The sequence below is a fragment of the Solanum verrucosum genome, unplaced genomic scaffold (assembly GCF_900185275.1).
Source record: "Solanum verrucosum unplaced genomic scaffold, falcon-dt-bn FXZP01000182.1, whole genome shotgun sequence".
NCBI classification, from domain to species: Eukaryota; Viridiplantae; Streptophyta; class Magnoliopsida; order Solanales; family Solanaceae; genus Solanum; species Solanum verrucosum.
This window is the reverse complement of record NW_026020378.1, coordinates 6,825,218-6,849,415: the sequence shown is the minus strand read 5'-3', so window position 1 is coordinate 6,849,415 and position 24,198 is coordinate 6,825,218. Positions and strand designations below refer to the sequence as shown.

The 24,198-nt window shown below is 32.0% G+C and overlaps 1 protein-coding gene across 1 annotated transcript in view; it reads right to left on the bottom strand.

Annotated features, from left to right (window-relative positions):
- The window catches only part of LOC125838658 (TOM1-like protein 9), a 76,294-nt gene that overhangs the window by 26,046 nt on the left and 26,050 nt on the right, over nucleotides 1-24,198 (bottom strand). The window contains exon 5 of the mRNA XM_049517703.1: nucleotides 1,582-1,890. Within this exon, the coding sequence (XP_049373660.1) occupies nucleotides 1,582-1,890 (309 nt within the window). The remainder of the gene's footprint in view (nucleotides 1-1,581; nucleotides 1,891-24,198) is intronic.

Here is a 24,198-nt window from a genome sequence, read left to right as displayed (position 1 = left end):
TTTATATATCCTTCATTGTAAATCTCAATCATAGTAGCACAAGAAATCATCTTCTTTTAAATGTCATATAAAAACTTTTCGATTTGGTATGATTTTCCTTATTCTCCAAAACGTATTTTACTTTGTAAACTAACCTATGTTCTTGCCTTTTTGATGGAGAAGAACAGATGAAGGGGAAGGAGGCACAAGAAGAAGAAGAAGAAAAGAGGTGGGGGCATGGGGTTTGGGTTCTGGAAGAAAGAAAAAAAGAAGGTAAAATTGAGATTTTTAAAAATAAAATAAAATTTCCACGTGTCACATACCAATTCGTTTATTTTTCCACATAAGAGGCGTCTGGATGTACGCACTTAAAATGCGGTTTTGAAAATATAAAAAGTGTCAAAATGATACATTGAGGTTTGACATGAGGTGCTTAAAATGAACAAAGCCTAGTTAAAGTGTCCAAGTGAAAGTTGGTGCCAAGTTTAGGGGGCCACCGATGGGTTAGGCCAATTTTTTACACAGTGAAGTAGTCTGAATATCTACACAAGCCAAGTTTTCTGACACCGAAATGGCATCAGAAGAATCATTTTGACTTGCAACGCCATTCAAAATATTTAAGTCCTCAGCAACCTGCAAAATAAAACTGTTTCTAATTGAGATGCAAAAGCTCATTGATCATATTTCGGTAAGCATTTGCATCTCGAATTCTACAGGGAAAACATAATCAGGTAAGGGATTGCTTCAACAAAATCTCTCCACCACATATGCTCTTCTAGGGGAGAGAGATAAATTTACACAAATCACAGCAAGTTTCAAATATTTACCTTGATTATCACGTCTCTTCATGCAAAAGGCTAGTGAAATACTCTTCCAATACACTCTCAAGCAGAGGTTGCATACAATCATTAGCTTCAGGGTCCATTGTATGACTGGATCTAGACAACACCTTTTTCATCATTAAAAGATGATGAAACTGAAGGCAAATCCACTGTCATATTCATCACAGCCAAAAGATTCTTGCTCCACTTGCAACTGCAAAGTCATCAGTCATTTTGTAAGGCAACACACACTGACTGTAAAATGACAGGAAAAATAACAGCATAAGAAAACTTACAACTTCAGTAGAGCACTCGGCGGTGCAATCTTTTGACGACAAAACTGAAGGCAACTCTACTGTTTGGCTGCTCTCTGCTGCCTCAGCTTCCCATGGAGGTGGTGGAAAAGAACTGCTTTGACCACCTAATCAGAAATTAGACAAGCACTATATGAGTAATAATTCAAAAACTCAATGAACAAGAGGTCGTAAAATTCAGGCAATACATAAGACATGTACAGAAATTGGGTTTTACACATGAGGCATACCAACTTCAAACACATGCTATACTTCAGCATATCCCTGTTTAACTTTTCACTAACATATCTAATGGTTGCGCGGTCTTTTGGGGTAATAGAGAATAATAATGAGGACAAATTCGACCTATAGCGAACAGAGTACACATTTCTATAGAACTTCAAAGTAAAACAGAATGCATGCAGATTTTTTGTTGTTGTTGTTGTTGATATAAACCAGAATGCATGCAGAATGACAAAGAAACGCACCATAAACTGGAGAAGGTGACTGTTGCTGTTGCTGTGATATCTGTTCGTTCCAGGCCGTGTTAGAGCCTTGTGTATATGTAGTTCCGGGGACACTTCCATTTGGGTACAAAGCTGACTGGGTAGAAGTGAAACTCTGTTGTCGAAATTGAGGGGATGAAGCATGGGTCTGCCCTGCTGAATATGGAGATTGTGAGTTGCTGGGTGATGAAAACATGTCAACAAGAGCAAGGGCATTCTGATGTGAAACAGGACTTGCAGGCTGAGGTTCTCCACCAACAGGAACAAGGGCCAGGACATTCTCAGTTGTAGGTGAGCTGAAGTCATCTCCACTCAGAAGATCAATTTTTGTTGTTGTTGATGGAATGCTAGCTGAAGGAGGAGCAGGAAGAAGCAACTGTGTCCCTAGGCTAGCATTTGATGTAGATCTGAAAAACACACCAAGCGATTTATATGAAAAAGATTGCGTCACATTTGAAGACTCAAAAATGAAAAAGTATACTCAGGATTTCTATCATATTTCCCCTTTTCTTTGAGGGAAGGGGAAGGGATAGCTTATTTAAAGTACAATCACCTAGCACTGACTAGGAAAATTCTGCATCACAAAGAAAAAAGTCACATATTTCCATCAATCTTGTAGTACCAGAAGACTTTGAACCTTGATAACATCCTAATCTAGTTGATAATAATTTTAAGGTCACTCATTTTAGGAAATTAACAATTTAACATTTCAATCTAGAAAATCCACGTGTACTATTTAAGCTATGAGCTCGCTCAAAAAGAAACCAAGAATCAAAACATATTTGGAGAGGAGGAGTGGGGGATTCAGTTTGTATACAGAGGCCAAATAAGAGAATGACACAGATAATAGTTATTTACCCTTGGACTGATTGTTTGCGGCCTCAATCAGCGGCCTCCGATCTCAATAAGCAGAGTATCAACATTTACAAGAGGTTGATGTGGTTCGGATTTTGGTTTTTCCACTTGAACAGAAGTTCCGGAAGCAATAGATTTGTGCTTGGCCAATACAAGATGCAACTCATTATTCAGCGCTAGCCCTTGGCAGAGCAGTGATTCATCCCTGCATCAGGTAAATGCAAGGATCCCACAGGAATCACAACCAAATGTTGAATAATATATATGGAAGAGCAGAGAGAAAACATAGCAAAGACTCGGACTAAGAATAAGAGATTCAATTTGAGTTCCAATATCATGGCCAGTCCAGCATATTTGTGTTGCTTGATAAAATATTGTTGTCCTAACTGAATCACTAGAACTTCTACTGTAAAAAATAAGGACAGCAGATGGCATTAAAAATGGTTAGCATTTACTTCTCTCCCCGATAATGACTTAAAAAATGACATAACTTAGAAGCTTCAAGTTTCAACTAATTACCTTACCCTCTTTCACTAAAAAAAATAAAATCCAGAGATATGGAACTCATAAATAAATAAAAAGGAATCTAAAAGACACTAATCAATAAATTTAGAAGAAGAAAATAGCAAGCATTTCCCCCTCCTGCTCTCAGTTTCCTGACAAAGCATCGTTAACTGCAAATGCAAACAGTGGGTAAGGCTCTATTAACCAATTCAAAACCTAAACTCTTACTGCTACAAAATTAAAACTATTCCAGACCATCTAAAGCAAGCAACAATCACAACAAACTTTGACTACTTGAAGAGTCCACGTCAACAGGACACAGGCGTTCCTACACCTCTTTAAAGAGCATCATGCGACATGCGCTACAGTGTGTTAATGAGAATGCCCATCTCACTTACCGAAAAAATAATTAAAACCTTCCAGGTTTCAATCAGAACCATCCAATAAATCTGAAAATCATTTATCAAGAATAATTTTGAGAGGATTGTCAACAAAAAAACATACTTTTTAACATAAACATGAAATGTTAAAAAGCAAATGTACCCAAAAAATCAAGTAGAAGCACTAACTAACACTGAAACAATTAGTTCAGAAACCTAAGTAAAAATTAAAAGCAACAACTTAGAGAGTAGAGTTCTCCGGATATTATCACTATGTTTGCAAATGATCGAACTCTCTGACTTTAAACTCATTGATAATTAAACCTACATTAGTAGTTAAGCTATATGATACTAGAAAAATAAAGGGAAGCGAGTTGAAACTCATGAGATAATTCAAAAAGGGAAAATAAAGTTAAACTGATGTGAAGAATTGCTAAGTTAAGTTTGGGTTCGGTTCGGAGAGTGCAGTGTGGAACGATTAATATGAAAGTACAATACACAAATAGTTTGTGGATAGACCAGACCTTCCAAGTTTTGACAAAGACCATAACCCAGAAACAAGCACAAACAACAAAGGAAAACTTTGCCAAATTCAAAATAGCAAAGTTTAGAGTATTGGAAGATGTGTGGGAAAATAATTCTGCAGATAAAATGAGAAGAAACTACAGGTTAAATAAGGCCAAGTTGACACAAGATGGAAGGGAGAAAATGACAAAAGAACAATCGAGATCTGACCAGCCCATGCAGGAACAAAAACAGGACACTTTTTTAAGAGATAAAGTTGCACATGACAGCTTGAAGAAACAAGTAACTAAAAGAATAACACCAAGAACATTACAAATCCTTAAATATAGAAGAGGAAGTACCGAAGACGTAGACGGAGCAAGCGTTCCGGCAAAGCCAGCAGTCGCCATCTGCTGGTTCAAGGAATGAGTTCCATGTTCAGCCCCTGAGTTACTATAGGGGGGAATTGTTGGCAAGTCGGCTCAATTTCCTCCTGAATCTTTGGTAACTCCCGTGTACATATTCGTTGGTCCATTCGCATCAGAGGACGAAACCATGAATGTAAGGATCACGCATTTTACCCTGTTCATTGACATGCATCCATCCAGTTATAAGTACAGTTTGTGGGTACACCACACTACTCTGTAACTCGCTGAAGCTTGTGGATACACCAAAATACTCCTGTCATGAGGCGATGAAACTTTCTCACTCTCACCATTAGACCGGCAACTCATCTCCAGACACAATGGTGAACCAGATTTTGCAAGCAACTGATAGTCTTAACTCTTTGAATCAGTCAGCCAAACAGATAATATTAATCCTACCAGCTTTTGGTACATACCGTACGCTCCCAAATTCTGTGTCTTCAAATTCTAAACTAGCTAAATCGCGTAAGAGTTTGAGAAACCAGAATAAAACATTTTATATATGAAGTAAGATGTTCATGAAAAGGCATCAATTAGACCAGCCCAGATACACAAAAGACTAAGAAACCTTACTTTCACACACAAGTTGTAAGTAGAATAAAACTTATATCAGACTATCAAATAAAGGAAATTTAGAAAGAAAAAAAAAACACTTAGTAAATAGCAGTTAGAACCTGATAATATTGATCAGTAATGTTTTTTAACACAAACAAAAACGCAAACTGGCTCTAATCTGTTGTTCAATCACTAAAGTTGAAGGCATTGTAAAGATTGCATAATATCCTGCTTGTCAAGAACAATCCTCTGCATCTTCTCATCAGATTTGTCATTATTATTATCATTAGCAGCTTTGGTCTTGATCATCATGGTTAATAAGACATTTTTTCTCTCAACTTTGCTTTGGGGCAGATATTTGGATGTGAGATAATATTCTCTAATCTGCCATTCACTCTGTCTCAATCTGGATGATGATTTGTCTCTACCATCATCGACGTTGTAGTAGTAGTACCACGAAATTTTGATGTTGCCAATGTGTCTCTTGTTGGCATCAAAAATTGACTTGCGTTTGGGTGTAGATTTCCAAAACCCAGGGGCCTCTTTACTAGCAAATACTTTACAGTTTTCCCTATTCTGAAAAGTGATCAACAATCGTGTGTTGCTATTTGTGCCCTTGGTAGATTCAAGGATTTGTGATGGACTGAATACTCTGATTCCGTAAACATCATCGACATCCATAACAGTATGCTTACGAGGAAAAGGCTTCCCTATTACATACTTCACCAAACTGTTCATCATCTCCTTGTCCATTGGATGACTATTACTTTTCCCCATTATATTCTCAAAACAAACAAAATTTTCTGTTGAACTAGAAGAAGAAGATCGGTATTTCTTTAGGGTTCTCTTCTAACGTAAAACAAACAAATTTTTCTGTTCAATACTTCAATTTGAAGAAAGAAAATACGTATTTATTAGGTTTTTTTCTAATGTGTAAGCCTAGCTTAAACTTATATTAAAATTAAAAATTGATACCGAAAAATGTTTAAAATATGGAAATTTTAGTAAAAGGGTAAAAAACATATATATACAATTTAAGAAACAAAATAACATATATATATATATATATATATATATATATATATATATATACTAGTTTTGGACACGTGCGTCGCACGTGTATTCCTATCAGTTAATACATACTTTCAAAACATAAATATTGTTAAAACATGTGTATGGGATTCAAAATTGAATTAGAAGAGAAAAAAAATACAAACTGGTAATTAATATTTTCATATGTTAAAGCGATATCGTAGTTGAACTTGAAATGCATGGGCAAGACAACAATTATAGTTTAAAACTAATTGTTGAAGTTATAATTTGACTTTGTTTCTTTCTATAAAGTTTGTTCTGTGTAACAAGAAGTAAAATTATTAATTAAGATATAATAACATTATATTGGATTTTTAATCTGACTTATATTTAGCGTGAATAAAATCATTTGACATAAGCCTCCAAAATGATATATATGTATCGTGAAAGTAAAAGTATTTCTTACTCAATATTTAAAAATGTCGATCATCATATTTTGAACTTCAATACTTCATTTGGGGGACATAAAGAGAGTGTATTTTATTTTAAAATTAGAGGAGAGGTAGAATGAAGAATAAGAAATGACAACAAATTTAAAGAAAAAATCAAACTGAAAAACTGGTATTGCTTGAGTGACAAAAGCAAGTCGGGGTTATTTTTTTTGGCTTATCAAACCAAAGTATACCTATTCTTTCTTTTATGACTTCTAGAAGAGAAATTATAGTATTGCAATATTTTTTATATTTTTGATTTTGCAATCATTGAAAGCAATCTTCAGTGACACAAAGATCTCCCCACAACAACCTTCGTTACGATAGAAATGCGGGACATAAAAAATCAAACAAAAGGCAAAGCCATATTCCCTGTTTACAGAAGAAAGAAAAAGTTGTAATATATTTTATATACATACTATTCTCAAATATATCCAAAATTAACTCAAACAATAAAAAAAAGAAATATATTTACATAAAAGCGAGAAAGAAAACATCATTTACGTCACTAAATTAAACACCATCCACTGCTTTCACCTCAGAAGTTAATGTGTGAACTTCAAATTATTAGAATTTCTTACGTTGTTTTTTTCTCATAACCTACATGCATAAACAATTAAATGTATAATTATATGCAATTATAGTGTGTGATACATAAAGTATAATATATACAAATCCTAAATAACATAATTTAATAAAGCAAGAATTTGGACATTACTAAATATGAGATTGTAAAAATGCATCAACAAGTTTCTCAATTTAGTTGACGCAGAAGAGGTAAAATATAATACCAGCACTTCAACACTAAAAAACATATGAGAACTAATATATATATATATATATATATATATATATATATATATATTATAAAAAAGAATTGTATACCTAATTTGTAGATGTGGAAACTATCCTGTCACTTGAAAAATATAACTTCAAATTCATTTAAAAATGAATTGAAGGATCTTGAAGCACTATAAACTTTTGTTCCATAATGATTTGAAAGTCCAAAATATTCATGCTTTACAAAAATGATAATTCTGTTAAGAAATTACCACTGAGAAAACAACAAAATAGGGAAGTTATCATCATATATTATAGCTGCTTGTAATCTTGATGCCACCAAAGCTGAGAAAGAAAAATTGGCAAACATAAATACAATTAAATATGATATACCCATAGATCATGAAATCTAAAATTAAAATAATACGAAGAGATCAAATAAAAGTAAGGATTTGGCAATTAGCAATTGTATAACTAACCTTTCATCATACACTTGTTTGATATTATTCAATATCCGTATTTATAAATTTGAAAAACTCATCTTCATTCAATATAGGCAAATGAAGAGACAAGAGTTCTAACAAATTAATTTATGGAAAAGAGGGTTTGAAAACTGATACACATCTTTTTATCTTCCCTTTTCTTTAATGTCTTTAATTTCACATTTAATTGGATAATATATTTAAACATTTTTTTGGACTTCTTAAAACAACGATTTAGTTTGGAAAAGTCTTAAAACAATGTAAATGGTTGACTATGATAAATAATGTAATGTGACTTTTCATATTTTTTCCAGTTTTTTATGATATTCAGAAAGCTTAGAGGTAATTAAAGTTTAATATTTAATTAATAATTAATGAGATAATGTATAATTTTTATTTAGTGTAGGGGTAAAATGGTAATCTAACTTTACACTTTGGAGCTTCCCACTTATAATAATAATATATATATGATATATTGGGGCGGATTTATGTATATGTAAGCTGTGTCACGCTTCATCGAATTTTTTTACGGAATATACCTATATAAAAACTAAAAAAAAAAAACATCGAAGGTAAAAATAATTAAAAGGACACCCCTGCATGAAAATGCTCCTAGCGCAGGTGGCAGAGGCGTTGTATTGAATGTGTTGCATCCCGAGTTCAATTCTCTAGTGGGTGTTTTTGTTTTCACGTTTTTTTTCCTTCTCTCTTAATTTTTGCTTTTTTCACCATGTTTTATAACTTTATTTTTCAATTTAATAAAAAAAAATCAAAACAATAGGCCCCTTCATTAAAAACCTACCGAACCACTCTAATGTATTCAAAATTTAACTACTCTTTTTTATTTTTAGAATTAAAATAAAACTCAAAATCTTTGAGTCATTTATTGATTAAAATTATAGTTAAATAAAAATAGTGTTGACTCCTTAAATCCTTATATTTATATATTTACTTCTGAATTTCTTCAATTTTCTTGTCGTTCTTGTTCATCCATTATCATTATTCAGCATCTCGAATCTCCATATCATGTTAGTATGTTTTTGCTATTCTATTTATTTTATAATGTGCTTGAATTTTAATTTTTGTTTGTTCATAATAATAATTTTATTTTTTCTATTTGCAATCCTCTATTATTTGATCCTCAATAACTAATTGTGCAGATTACATCATATTAGTCTAAATTTAATTGTGCAGTAATGGAGAGCTATTATTCTAAAAAAAATTACAAATGTCAATTTATATATATAAAAAAAATTATTTAGTCGTGTTTCTACTGAGGATATTATGTATACCTTTCAAAATATGAAATTTCGTCGGAGAGAAAGATAGTAATGTACTTGAATCAAGCTTTATTAAATTTTTATTAAGCTTTAAAGATGTTAATCTTTTATTTGCAATACAATCTTTTAAATAATGTTGTATAAAACTTTATTTAATAATATGAAGATGTGAGTGATTTAATTAGAAATTCTATAATATTATCTAATTTAAAGAATACATAAATTTTTTAAAAAAAATTAATTCAATTAAAATTTTATATTTTTAAGAAAAATATTTTTTCATAAAGTTCACTATTAACGGGCCTCAAATTTTTGGGTCTAAAGCAAAAGCTTCATTGATTTTCTTCTTGAGCCATTTTTGTTCCTTAAATGGTGACGCCGCTTTGAAAAAATCCTGCGTACGCCACTATATATATATATATATATATATATTACCCTTATTTATAAGTGAACAAGAAATGGACTAACACAACATCAAATAGTTGTACTGAAAGAAACAAAAATTGTACCATAAACTTGCATTTTCTTGCTTACAAGTGTATGTATTTAAGTTCAATGCCCTCCAATTTTCCTTTTTCTGGCAGACACGTAGTAACATCCTTATTTGCTTTTTATCTTTGTGAGAGACATTTATTTTTCACTTAGTCCCCAAATTTCTCAAGGCTTCTCTACAGTTCCACTTCTCTCTCTTCTCTGTAAAAAAAATTGATGCAATCCTTTGCTCCAAATTTGCTGAAGTTCTCATGAAGAAGTGTCTAAAATTGATGCATTCCTTGAAGAAGGTTGGTCAAAGAGTTCTTTGCATTTTTCCTTTTTTTCGTCAGTTTATTTTTCTGAAATTTTGATAGGTCGAGATTGAACCGGATAATGTGCAGGAAGTCCCGTACCTTATTTTGTACTGCTAATTTAGTACTTCTCTTATTAATTTATTCTCATCAATTTTCATGCATGTCTCTTAATTGTCGTTTAAAGTTTCTTGAATGTGAGTGTTTCACCAATTCTTGCTCATATTTCTAAAAATTGAAAGCATTACAAGGGGAAGTAGTTGCTTCTAAGCTCATTCCTACTGTGTGGTGTTGTTATGTATTAAGGTTTCAATATCATGTTAAGCAGAATTGCATTGTAGATATTATTATAGTGAACAGTGGAATTATATGAATGTCTGCTTTCTCATGTAATAATTTTTTAAGAGCTCGATGACTACTTATACTGAAACAAAGTTTGTTCATCTCGAGAACTTTGAGTTCACTTTCACCGCGTATTACAATTGATGAAAATGAATAGGATGTTTATAAATTTATATGTAGGTAGCTTCTATTTGGAAGAGGCAAATCACAATTCACAAAAATGTTAGTGATATTATTAATCCCTGCAGAATTAACTCTTCTATTAAGACTTTCGAAATCTGAAAAGACTATAATGTTTTTAGATTTGAACCTAAAGCTTGATCATGCTCCAAAGGTGAGAGTTTTGCAAATCTTTTAAGGCTTCGACTTTGACAGAAGAGATGAATTCTATCTTTTGGAGTAAAATTCGTCAAATTAGATTCATGAAATACTACCATCTTTTAGTTGCGGCCTTATTAGACCCTTCCAGTGATTTAGTGTTTGATGATTGTCTAAGAAAATCTTTATGTTTGTTATTTATTTACAAACCATACATTATTTTGATTGAATTGATCTTTAATTATATGAATCTGTTCTAATTCATGAGATAGTATAGAGAGTGAATCATAAGGATAACTTTCTTGCATCCTCCATATGCCAAACAATCGTTGCCAAGGATTCATATATAAAGAGAACATTGATGAGTGAATTGCACTTTATTTTTCTAATTCTGAATCAATAAAGGCCATAAGCACCTACATCGGAGCTAACCTATTGAACATAAACTATCTGATAGCATAAATTTCTTTGTACTCAAACGTGACAATATTAAAGAAGACAATAAACTAGCGTAGGATTCAGTTCTTGAATTTATCACTTTTAACATAAGTATGTTCTCTAATATGTTCCAAGATCTTTGAGTTACCAAAAGCTGCATAATGCAAATTACCATTTGCAACCTTCTCTTTTTTTTTGTTTGGCTTTTAGCTTCTTTACAACTTCTGCACATTTTACTTTTTAGTAAATATTTAAGCTTTTCCTTATCCGTCATTTATTTTAATTTGTTTTTCCCTTTTTTCCAGTGCCTAAGGATGACACAAGCAAACCCTGTAAGGTAACTTCCTTCTTGGGTTATAAGGTTGGAATGAACCACATTCTGAGAGAAGTTGAAAATTTTGTATCAAGTAAAATCACTCTTTCATTTATAGCATTTCAGTTTAGTATTCATATTTTCAGCATAGATATTATCATTTAGACTCTGGCTTCAACAAATTGTACAAAAAACTATCAGATTTGTACAAAAGAAGGCTAAAGGAGGATAGAGCCGAGGATTTACTGGAAAGCTTAAAGAAAAAAAATAACAATAAAAAGAGTAAAGAGGGAGACGCGATCTTCGTTCAAAAAAAGTATTGTTGCCTCAAAGTTTCCATCTTTCATAGTTTTGTCTATGAATAAGTGAATGGGCATATAGAAGATACTCCAACTAATTTGGGATTGTGGCACATTTGGTTGATTAAACTCACCTAATTGAATACAAGTAATTAACCTTAATGTATTATATCCAATCTTCAAGCCAATTAACTATCTTTTTGAATGTTTGATTAAAATACTTGCATTCTGAGCTATTTTAGTTTTAAGCTTCATGGGCAAAATTTATTGATGACTCAAAACACTTTGGCCCCTAAATTGATCTGCATCTTGCTCTTCTCTTTGACGAACTACTTGATTACTTTTAGTCTTTAGATATGCTAGAGGAGTGAGTCCATTTTTGTGAGACTGACCTTTTCATTCAGTTTTCATGAATGTTGTTTGGACTCTTCAAAAATGGCAATGGGTTCATGTTAGATTCTCCAAAAGTAGTGTATATTTGAAGAACGTGAAACGGGTGCGGCATCGAATGGTAGATAAACAACTTCAATTTTAATATGCCTTTTGCTTCAGCAGTCCTTGCCAATCTAACATGAGTGTTTTCTTTGCTTTCAGTTAATTGAGATAGGCAACACTCATTTGCTTGGAGTATCAAGTTTTGTAGGATTCTTTTTCATAATTTCTCAGAAATATGTAATTCTCAACGGAATATCTACTTGTGTCCTTGGAATCTTTTCTTCTTTCTAATTTCCTTTTGTATTGAAAATAGGTGCAACTTGAACCAATTTTTTTTTAATCTCTGGGAATAGGAAAATGGGAGTATTACATGGTGTCCGCTTCGTAACTTCACACACTCATCAAATTTTATTTTTGGGAATTGGCAAGAGAGAGTTACATGTGAATGAGTGTAAAATTAGCTGACGAGGATATAACAAAACATGTTGAGATGGTTCGGAAAGCATTCCAAGTAAGTAGCCCTCGATACGAAGTTGCTTAAAACTGTCCATAAATCCTCTCTTGCTTTTGAGTCCCTCTATGTTTCACTTCGCCTGAGATTCTTTTTCGTAGTAGCAACAACTCTTTAGATCTACAAAAAATGTTGGACACAGAGACGTTTGCTTTTCGAGCTGAGATCAATCAGCTTCTCAGTCTTATTATCAACACTTTCTACAGCTACAAGGAGATCTTTATCCGTCAACTCAACAACAATTCTTCAGTTGCACGTCTAGAGTGTTTTTTTTTTATGTTCTCTTTGTGTATTGTTACGTCATCATCTAAGATACTGTAGTTTCACGCTCTCTGTGATTTTGAAATTTGACTATTTTAGAGCAATCTTAGTGTTTTTTATTGTTTTCGTAGATAGCGTAATGTGGTATTCTAGAGTACTGTGGTGCCATCGATTTATATGATTTTTAAATTTGATTATTTAAGAGCAATTTGAGGACTTTTATTGTATTTATGAATAGCTTAATTTGATCGTCTAAGATACTTTATAGCCAGCATTCTTAGTGGTTTTGTAATTTGATTATTATTTTTCTTGAGGTTGTTTATATGTGTTGTCCTCGTGGATAGTTTAATGTGATCTTTTAGGATATTGTAGTGTCATCACTCTCTATGATTTTGCAATTTGATTATTTATAGAACAGTTGAGTTTCTATTTGAAGGTTTTTTATCTGTATTGTCTTCGTATCTACTAGGATACTGAACTGTCAAGGCACGCAAAGATTTTGAAATGTAATTATTTTAGAGCAGTATGCATTTTTTTATTTTTTATCTGTATTATATTTGTGGACAGCTTGATGTGATCGTGTGGGTCACTGTGGTTTCATTGCCCTCTGTAATTTTGAAATTTGATTAGTTTAAAGCAACTATATGACAGTTCATATATTAGTCAGATATCATCTTGAAACTTAGTTGATTAGAGTGAGCTTGATTTGTGGTTTGTGTCTTCTAGATCTCTACTCTGAGCATAGATATTATCTATAGTGTTAGTATATCATTTTGCAGATAATATATTATAGTTTCATCGCCCTCTGTGACTTTGAATTTAGAGTAATTTAGAGCAGTTGTATCATATCACACAGTCCATATATCAGGCAATCTTTGCATGTTTTGATGTTCATTTGAAAGCACCTGATTCATTGTTCTCAATGCGGGAAACTGGATCATTCAATGTCTTCTTTGTCGTCATAATATTTAGTTGATAAGAGTGAGGTCTATGTAGTTTCCTATTTGCCCTATTTTTGCTCAGACAAGGTAGTGCGAAACTTGCTTGGTTTATGTCTTTTAAAGCTCTAGAGTGGACAACAGTTTACTCTTTGTGATACTGAAAGAAACTCAGTCAATGAGTACTTTGCAGATGAATTAAAGATGGTGAACTTAATTGCAAAAGTATTAGAAGATATGAGCTTTCCTCGGATGGAGTAGATAAACAATTTCAATTTTAAAATGCCTTCATTTCAGCACTAATGTCAATCTATAACATGATTATTTTTTTTGCTTTCAGGTACTATGGAGATAGGCAACGCTCATTTGCTTGAAGAATCTGCAATTCTCAATGGGTTATTTGCTTATGTCCTTGAATTTTTTTCTTTTTTCTCATTCTTTTTTATACTGGAAACATGTGCAAATTGAACAAATCCACTTTGTCTTTGCGAGTAGAAAAATGGGAGCATTTACATGGTGTCCATTTTGTGATTTCACAACACTCATCAAATTTTACTTTTCAGAATTGGCAAAGAGAGAGGTACATGTTAATGGACGTAAAATCATCTGGCGAGGCTAACCAAGACATGTTGGAATGGTTCGGAAAGCATTTCAAGTAAGTTGCTCTCAATGTGATTATCTTCTTCACTGCTTTGAATAGGTTCTGAATGTATAATTATGTTATTACACCGTGCATTTGGTGCTAATAATTTAGCACATTTACAGTCAACACATTTTTCACGTCTTTCATAGATCTTTACATGGTTTTGTGAGTGCAAAATAAGCTTGACCACAAATAATAGTTATTTGACCATGATGGTTAGTAATATATGTGTTACACTTTACAGGACTTTTGCACTAGCATTGGAAGGAGCTATAATTTAAAAGAACATAAAAATTGAAATATAGAAATTCACTGATCTTGATCAAAATGTTGATGCTTCATTGAAATCGTTGAATCCTTTGAAAAGTGAGGTAGAAAAGTCTTTTATTGAGTCTATTACTTCTATCCATGTCTGGAAAACTAAGAAGATAAGGAAATAACCATTTACTAAGAGTAATTTAAACAGTATATGAACATAATAGTAATATAAACATCATATTAAACATTTATAATAACAGTGCATAATAATACATACATAATATAGGGAGAAACTTACTAAGATCTAGAAAACTGATAACTACTTACATGATAATGGTAGGAATGAGGTTTCCCTTTCAGGAGTCCCCGGTGACCTTGCAGCTACTTGAAAATTAAAACACTCACACTTTTTGTACACAAACACTCACTCTTATTTTTTGTTTTGAAAGGGAAGGGAAATATGTGAAAGGGAAGGGGAATATGTAAAACTAACTAGAACTTAATATTTCTTCTTTGCTCGATGCTCTTCTTACTCTTTTCTCTCTACTCCTTTTTTCTTGCAAATGGTCTCTATTTATAGGAGTAGATTCGGATTTGAAGTTCAGATTTCAAATGTTGAAGATAATCTTTCTTTGATGTCGGGTGCTCTTTGGGCCCCATCGTCACATGGTCTTGAAAGACTTTTTTCAAAATTATTATCCTTTTTATTGTCCGTTTCTGAAGAGTGGAGTCTTTTTTATAGGTAGTGGCTTGTGATGTCATGGCTTACGTAGTCTTTTTTGTCTTCTTTTGTTGACATCATTGCTTACGTAATACTTTTAGGTATCCAAATTGTGTAGTGCTACGGAGTCTAAACTCATTCCTGAATTATTGTCTTCATTTGGGTCATAATGTTAAGTAAATTGATCTATTGATAGATCGTTCTCATCACTGCTACTTCTTGTGTCTTTTGGTTCAGAATTCGCTAGGTCTGGTTTCGGGGTTTCTCGTATGATTTTTTCGTGTATAACTTCTTTAGTTTTTTCTGTAAGTAACTTGTAAAGGGAACTTTTTATTATTTTTTCGATCTTTTATTTATTTTTCTCTTTTGCAAGAATCCTTTTGTCTTTTTACTTGTTTTTGCGACCGTATTAAAACTTGTTGGCAAAATCCTTACACTTTTTGGCAAAGTGTCAGCCATCAACGAATTTGATGAGTCTTTACCCGCTACCGTTTGAACGGGACTAGTTGTACCTTTAGCCGATACAATAGCTCTTTCTACATTCTTTGGGGAATGTACACCCGTCTTATCCATTTTGGATTGAGATGGAGAACTCTTTGGTTTTTCTGAGTTGTCTTTTATTTGTAATGGTATGGTTTGATTAGTATTCCCAAGTAAAAACTTTATTCTTTCTTGTAATGAGTGGATATGTAGGGTCAATTTTTCTTTCTCAGTCTCTAATTTCTCAATTATCTGGTTTAGTCTTCTGAATTCTTCAGTCATTGAAGAACAATGATTGTAAAAAATTATTTTGTCAGTGTCCTTTTGAATATTGTATTGCAAGAAAGGTCTTGTCGTTTGTCTTAAAGCTGGGCTTATGAAATAATTTGGCCCAAGGATTCCTCTAGCATAGTCTAGTGCTTCATTGAAATAGTTGAATCCTTTGAAAAGTGGGGTAGGAAAGTCTTTGATTGAGTCTATTACTTCTATCCATGTCTGGAAAACTCCTGGCAATCTCCCTTGGACTACTACATAGAATCTGAATTTTTTGTCTCCATTTTTTTCTGTAAAGTAATGACTTAATGAATTTACCACTGAAATGAAGTAACTATTGTCTCTAGGTATTTTGTTGTATGCTATCCACAGGTTGTCTATTAGGCATCTTTGAGGTTTATCTATCTTCGTTTCTAGTTTTACCCTGAAACTTAGATTGGATGGAGGATAGAAAATTAGATTTTGTTTCCCAAAATATAACCTTTCCATGCTCGTAGTATTTAGTCTTGCTTCCTCTAATCTTGTATGTGGTTGAAATAAAGTATTTCCTAAAAGAGTCTGCAGATACAAGTCTTTGTCTCTCTGTCCACTTGAACTTGAACTGGATGCTTTGTTTTTATTTTTGCCTGTACTCATTCTGAAAACAAACAATTAGTTTTCATAAGTCTGTTTAGTTGATCTGCTAAGGAATTATTTTTGTCTGTACTCATTCTGAAAACAAACAATTAGTTTTCATAAGTCTGCTTAGTTGATCTGCTAAGGAATTATCTTTTCCCTTTATATGTTCTAAACAAATATTGTATATTGACGTAGCATCAAAAAAATTTAACCATCTCCTTTTACTACTATTTTTTTCTTCTATTTTTTGGTGGAATTTTACAATAGCCTCACAGTCAGTTCTTACCAAAATTTCATTTTTATTAATAATATATAATTTAAAACTATTTAATCCATATATGACTGCTAAAATTTCTGCATCTACGCTACTCATATTTCCTTTTTCTTTGTATTTTCCATTGTGATAAGCGCAAATTTTTTCGTCCTTCTTATCTCCATATTTATTGTTTTTCGTTTTTAATACTGCTCCCCATCCTTCTAGACTTCCGTCTGTTTCTACTATTGGGTAGTCGGTTTCTAGTGGGAGGGCTAAATCTGATATATTTTTAACCATTTGTTTGAGTTTTTGTACTAGTTTTATGTCTTCCATACTGAATATCTTTTGTCCATGAATTCCTGTTTTAGAGTATAATGGTCCTGCTACTATCCCTAGATCTTTTATGAAACTTCGCGCATAATTTAATATTCTTAGAAATTTTTGTAAGTCTTTAGTGTTATCTAATTTATCAGGCATGTCGAGGACCTTTTTTGCTATATGGGGTTGTAATTTTATCTTTCCATTTTCAATTTCTACCCCTAAGAATTTTATAAGAGTCTTACATAATTCCATTTTCTTTTTGCTAATTATAATTCCATTGTCTACAAACAATTTAAACACCATTTGTAAATGTCCTAAATGTTCATTGGTATTGTTACTAAATACTAAGATATCGTCTACATAAACTAAAATAAAGTTTTTATAGTCTCTAAATATATTATCCATCTTTCTTTGAAAGATTGGAGGGGCTGTTTTTAAATCGAAGGGCATTACCAACCATTTGAAATGTCCTTCTGGGCAAGTAAAAGTTGTCCATTCTATACTATCTTCATGCATTTTGACTTGCCAATATCCGGACTTACAATCGAACTTACTAAAAAAATTTCTTCCCTGTATTCGATTTATTAATTCTGATTTTTCTGTTAATTTATATTCATCCATTCTAGTATTGTCATTAAGTCTTTTGTAGTTTATTACCATTCTAGTTTTTCCTCTTAGTATTTCATTATGATTTCTTACCATAAATGCGGCTGACCTATGTTTTGAAGTCGACCTTCTTATTACCCCTAAATTTAATAATTCCTTTATCTGGTCTTCAAATTCTTTCAGGTCTTCGTTTGTGGATTCTATTGAAGCAGTTTTAACAGTATACTCTAGGTTAATAAAATCAAGCTTGCAAGTTATATGATCGGCTTCCCAGTGCTTCAGGCGTCTTTCTCCAATTATATATATATATATATATATATATATATATATATATATATATATATTACTTTTTCCTAAATAACAATAGAATTCTAACGAAACACAACAAACTAGGTAAAAATAAAAAGACTCGGTAAATCCCATTTTTTAAACATACAACTAATCTGATTTAAAAAAAAATCTTTCCATAACTTTCTCCCCATCAATTTTTCAACTTCCTTCCATAATTTTCTCCTTCTCTATCTTTTTACGACATTTTCTCTCTCATAACCACAAAAACGAATATTCTATTCACTCACGAATCAAAATATCATTCTATTTAAAGCCATTTTTTCTTATGAAAAATCAAATCTATGACTAAAATTCGCAACATTTCAATTTGTAAAATATTTTTTTTCACGTATTATGAACTTTAATATACACCATTTCACATAAAGTTTGGCATTTAAAATAATTGTGGTTTAATTGGTGTTTTATTATTAGAAAAATATTTATTTTATAAATAATTATATTACAGAGTACCCAACATTACACCATATGGTACATCAATTTATTTACCTAAGAGCGAATAATAACACCAACTTTACAACTCAATATACACCATTTTCAGGCATATAGATTATAATTAAAGATATTTTGATTTTAATCATTCTGATTGTGAAATATATACTGACACCAACATTATACCACAATGTACATCATTTATATATTTAAGTATTGATAATTTCATAAGGAATGTCATTTCCTATAATAATGTATAAATTTATATTTTGTATATTGATATTGATACACAATTCAATAATGATGGTGTCAGAATTCACCTTGCAATATTTAATGATGTATTTTAAAGATATATATGTGCATCCGTGGACAAGTTACTATTTATAACGATATAATATTTATGATGTCCATGTGAACACTTATGTATCTTTAAAATACATTATTAAATAGTGCAGGGGTATCCTGCCCAAAGTTTGGGATTGTTACATCAATTGCAATCAAAGTTCGGATATATTCCAAACCATATTCCAAAAAAAAAAACATGTGAGATTGAAGGAAAATATTTTATTTATAAGTTCTTGTATCTTTTGTATATTTTTGTGTGTTTCTATATTTTCTGTATTTATAAAAATAAAAACTAAATTAAACTAGCACTACGAATCCACTCTAACAAATCATAATCAACTTAGAAATCCTACTCCAACTTTGAATTATTATTTTCAACACTCTCCCGTAATTCAAAGTTGTATACTTCTTGCCTTTTCCTTCTTGTTATTGTTGTTGTATTGGAGTACTTCTCTTCAATCTTCAATTGTTGGAGTACTTCTCTTCAATCTTTCAATTTATTTATTTTCTTGGTTGTGTTGGAACACATTCTCTCTAGCTTCCAAGTGTTGGAGCACTATCTCTCCAACTCACAATATTTTTTTTTCTTGGTTGTGTTGGAGCACTTCTCTCCAACTTCCAAGTGTTGGAGCACTTTCTCTCCAACTCACGATATTTTTTTTCTTGGTTGTGTTGGAGCACTTCTCTGCAACTTCCAAGCAGTGGCGGAGCCAGGATTTAGATTGAGGGGTGTCAAAATATAAAGTAGTATGCACACAAAAAATTCAACAAAATAAATTTTACTAATAAAAGCAAAACACAATTACATTATTACAACCGTACTCGACGCGGTTTCATCTCTTGAAATGTTTTTACAATAGTATCATTAGAAATATTAATAAATACATTTTTTTCTACAAAAGGAACTAGACAACCGCTCAAAAGCTCATCATTCATCCGATTCCGCAAGGCATTTTTAATAAACTTCATTGCCGAAAAAGCTCTTTCAACGGATGCAGTGGCAACTGGTAAAAGCAAAGCAAATTTCACTAAGCGGAATACAAGAGGAAAGTTTAGGTTCTTCTTTGTCTCAACTAATTTTCTTGAGAGATCACAAAGTCCATTAAGATTGGAGAACCTTTCATCCATATCACGAACATCAATAATGTAAGTGGCAAGTTAATTCTCAAGAGCATTCATACTAAACTCATCAAAGTCATCAGGATATAACTTAGTCATTCTCATTATTTTTCTGATGTTAAAACTAGAAAATGAGTCAACTGGATTCAAACAAGCAACTCCATGAAGCAAATCAGTAGTAACCTCATTGAAACGATCATTGAGTTCTTGAAGCTGCCAATCAATAATCTTACAAAATACTTCAACACGATAATGATGTAAGACCGTATAATCGGAAGGTTTACGCCTTGATCTTCCAGAATTAACATATGGCTCATCAAAATTAGGTAACAAAATGTTATACTTGATACAAAATGTGGATACCTTATTAATAAGTGCATCCCATCCATCATCTCTTAGCATTTGCAACCTTCTCTTTGCTACTTCAATCAGTAGCGTAGCATTTGCAATATCTTGTTCTTTCTTTTGCAAGGATTTATTGAGCTCATCTGTGATTCCTAAGATATCTCTCATCAAATGCAACATAAAAGCAATCTTAAATGTTTGACAAGCTTCGAGATATCCTGTTGCCTTAGCTCTTTCATCGGTAGAATATGCATCAACAACAAGTGCATCAAGAACATCAACAATAGATCCAAACATAAGAATAAAATTGCTAAAAGATTTGTAGTGAGATCCCCAACGAGTATCACCGGCTCTTATAAGACCAAGTTCTTGATGCAAGCCGGTACCGGTTGTAAGTTCACCCATATCTAATGCCTCTTGAATTCTTTTTTTTTGAGAATCTCGAAATTTATCCATACGCTTAAAAGAAGCTCCCAAAACATTCAAAACATTTGAAACTAATAATACAAGTTCTCCCACTTGAATACATTTTTTAGAAACTGCAACAAGAGTTAATTGAAGTTGATGAGCAAAACAATGAATAAAGTGAGCTGAGATACTTTCTTGCCTAATTAACATTTTAAGGCCATTCAGCTCGCCTTGCATATTACTTGCCCCATCATAACATTGTCCGCGCACATATGATAGACTCAATGAATGTTGAGCAAGTACGTTGACAATTGTCCCCTTTAAAGATAAAACACTAGTATCTTGAACATGTACAATATCAATCAATCGCTCCACCACAAATCCCATTCGATCAACATATCGTAAAACGATAGCCATTTGCTCCTTACATGACACATCAAAAGATTCATCAACCAATAAAGAAAAATAGTCACCATTTAATTCCTGGATAATAGCTTTGATGGTTTCTATCTTACATGCAGTGACAATATCTTTTTGAATCATTGGTCAAGGCATTTGGTCATTCTGAGAAGCACGTTCCAATACATAATCATAAATTTTATCACAATGTTTCGCATACCATGAGAGAATTTCAAGAAAATTACCTCTATTAAGTGATGATTTAGATTCATCATGACCCCGAAATGCAAATCCTTGATTCAAAAGAAGTCTTACTACATCAATTGAGGCAGACAAGCGAAGCCAATACTCATGCTTAACTTGATCAGATTGTCTCTCAAATGCAGATATAATAGACTGTTGTTGTCGCATTAGATCTTCACTTTTCTTTTTTGCCTGATTATGAGTGCTATTCGGCCCACCAATATGTTGCTTAAAACTTTTCTTCTTATTCCAACTCTTAAACCCTACAGTAGAAAATATTTCACCTCCACCTTGATGAATGTTATCATCTTTAAACAAATAACAATTCAAACAATATGTTGCATCGTTAGTTACACTATATTCCAACCAATCATGATACTCTTTAAACCATTCAAGATTAAAACGACGCATATCTCCATAAAAATCTGTTTGAGGAAAAATATGATTCTCAGGTTGACAAGGACCTTGTCGGAGGTATGCTCTCCTAATTACATCACGATCATTTGGATGATAGTTCAAGATTGGAGTCCTTTTCGCTGGATCAAATTCTAAAGAATTTAAATCAATTTCTTGTCTTTGATAAGAATGGAGGGGTACTTCTGATTGGTTGGCATTTTCTTCCCGTGTAGTTGACTATTAGAAGCCAAATTTGATTTTGGTACTTGGAAAAAATAGTTCTTCACTGATTTTTGAGACTGAATTGTAAAACAAAAATTTCATGAGAAAAATATATAATTGCAAATGATAAATCAATCCTAAACAAAACAAGTAAATATAAATAGAGCATTATGATGGCTGGCATCAACAAATTGGACGAGGAAAAAAAATACAAGGTGTAAGAAAGTAGGAACTTACCGTTGCCATGACCAGGACGTAGATTGACGCCGAGCAATGGCGATTGAAGTCTAAAGACGACTGCACGACGCAGTCAGCGAACAAAGACGATCATTTTGGACTCTTCCTCTTCAAAACTTTTGATTTTGGAATTGGGGATTTGTTTAATCCCAAGACTCTAAATCCCTAAAGTGTATTTTATTTCTTTTAAAAAAATAAAATATTAAAGTAAACTTAATTTAAGCCAATGGTTTAAAAATTGGAGAAAAAAAACGTTTAGCTATCTAAAAACTAAAGACAAAAAAGTTACAGCTGTCTAAAACGTAAAACAAAACACTGAAAGCCTTTTAAAAAATAGACTTCAGCAAGGTTCGAACTCCCAACGCCTAGGTCAATGACAAGGCGGAACTTTGTAGCCCCTGAATCGCTGAACCAACACTTCAACTTGGTTCAGGAGTGTCAATTCTAATATATATAGGTATAAAAACAGAATTTGACTTACATATACAACGTAATTTTCCGATGAAGGGGTGTCGCTTGACACCCCTCGGGCAAGGGTAGCTCCGCCCCTGCTTCCAAGTGTTGGAGCCTTTTTTCTCACTCACGATATATTTTTTTTGGCTGTGTTGGATCACTTCTCTCCAACTTCTTACCCTTCCCATCAACTCCTTTTCTTTTTGTTATTTTGTTTTTGTTTTTGACTTTCTCTAACTTTTAATTTAGAGAAGAGCTTCTTCTTCTTGTGTTTGGTTGCACTTCTTTAAATCTGTAGTATTTTTGTGTAAGTCTTTACCCCTAGCATGTTTTTCATACATATATCATTCATCTGGCGTTTTTCAACATAATCATAGGTCAAATGAGCGACATATATTGGTCATAGCCACCCGCCGCCAACGAAAACTCTAAGATCTTCTACCAGTATCGTAGAAGCTCTGATACCAATTTGAATAAAAATATTTTATTTATAAGCTCTTGTATCTTTTGTATATTTTTGTGTTTTTTATATTTTCTGTATTTATAAAAATAAAAATCAAATTAAACTAGGACTAAGAACCACTTACCACTCTAACTAACAAATCCTAATTAAACATAAATAAGTAAATATCATAAATAACAAATCCTAATCAATTTAGGATTCTTATTCCAACTTTGAATTATTATTTCCAACAGTGATGAATATTATTAAAAATAGAAATCAAATAGGTACGTAAATATGAGTTATGATGGTGAAGATTTTAAACCAAATAATAGACATAAAGTTAAAATGCAAGTGTTACTACTACAACATGTGGGATTAAAACAACGTACCACTATTTACTTTATCATAAATTATTATTTATTTGGGCTTTGATATGCAAAACAAACAAAAAAAAAATCATCGTATCTAAGTAAATTGCAAACTTGAACCTTTAAAAAGAGTGCAGGTTCTCGTAACACATACTAAAATTAACCAACAATTTTGACAAAAAACATGATTAATTTATAATAAATCAAAAATTCAAATGTTGGAACATAGATTGCAATTAACACATAAATATAGTAATAATCCATAATTAAACACAAAAAATAAAGTACCTAACATCAAGTGAATGTGAAAAGCATTCCAATTTTCAAACAAACCGTATGCTAATTTCAGATTTAAGAAGAAATTGTAGGTAAACAAAGATATTTTGAAACAAAAATAACTAATTGTTTGTTGTTTTCGCAAGCCACAAATTTTCATTGTCTCAACCATTACATTATAGTAATAACTAAGCAATAAATTGTAGGAATAGAGATTTAACAGATATAATTAAGTGATTTAAGAGTGGGTTTTCTTACATATCACAATTAATTTTAAAATGAAAAAAATAAAAAGAGAAAGAAAGATAAATGTAATTAAAGGTTAGAGGTATCACATCACCTTGTCTATATTTAATTTGATATATATACATAGATTATTGCAAGTGAAATATTAAACCATATGTAAAATAATTGCACCAGATCATTTGTATGGAAAAATTAAATCTTAATGTTGGTCCT